A 634-nucleotide genomic window follows, 5' to 3' on the forward strand; every position below is an offset into this window, starting at 1 on the left:
TGGAGCGTCTGTCTGGGTCCTAGGAATGTACAGTCTGTTGAAGGCAGAACACAGGACAGTGGAGCGTCTGTCTGGGTCCTAGGAATGTACAGTTTGTTGAACACAGAACACAGGACAGTGGAGCGTCTGTCTGGGTCCTAGGAATGTACAGTCTCTGATGAAGGCAGAACACAGGACAGTGGAGCGTCTGTTTGGGTCCTAGGAATGTACAGTCTCTGATGAAGGCAGAACACAGGACAGTGGAGCGTCTGTCTGGGTCCTAGGAATGTACAGTTTGTTGAAGGCAGAACACAGGACAGTGGAGCGTCTGTCTGGGTCCTAGGAATGTACAGTTTGTTGAAGGCAGAACACAGGACAGTGGAGCGTCTGTCTGGGTCCTAGGAATGTACAGTCTGTTGAAGGCAGAACACAGGACAGTGGAGCGTCTGTCTGGGTCCTAGGAATGTACAGTCTGTTGAAGGCAGAACACAGGACAGTGGAGCGTCTTCTGTGGGTCCTAGGAATGTACAGTCTCGTTGAAAAAGAAACACAGGGCAGTGGAGCGTCTGTTGGGTCCTAGGAATGTACAGTCTCTGATGAAGGCAGAACACAGGACAGTGGAGAGTCTGTCTGGGTCCTAGGAATGTACAGTCTC

General features: G+C 51.3%; 1 protein-coding gene across 1 annotated transcript in view; it reads left to right on the top strand.

Moving 5' to 3' along the window:
* The first annotated feature begins 442 nt into the window (after positions 1-442).
* The window catches only part of LOC120047336 (extensin-like), a 2,921-nt gene continuing 2,729 nt past the window's right edge, over positions 443-634 (top strand). The window contains exon 1 of the mRNA XM_038992860.1: positions 443-493. Within this exon, the coding sequence (XP_038848788.1) occupies positions 443-493 (51 nt within the window). The remainder of the gene's footprint in view (positions 494-634) is intronic.

This window comes from Salvelinus namaycush, chromosome 5 (assembly GCF_016432855.1).
Source record: "Salvelinus namaycush isolate Seneca chromosome 5, SaNama_1.0, whole genome shotgun sequence".
In the NCBI taxonomy this organism is placed as follows: Eukaryota; Metazoa; Chordata; class Actinopteri; order Salmoniformes; family Salmonidae; genus Salvelinus; species Salvelinus namaycush.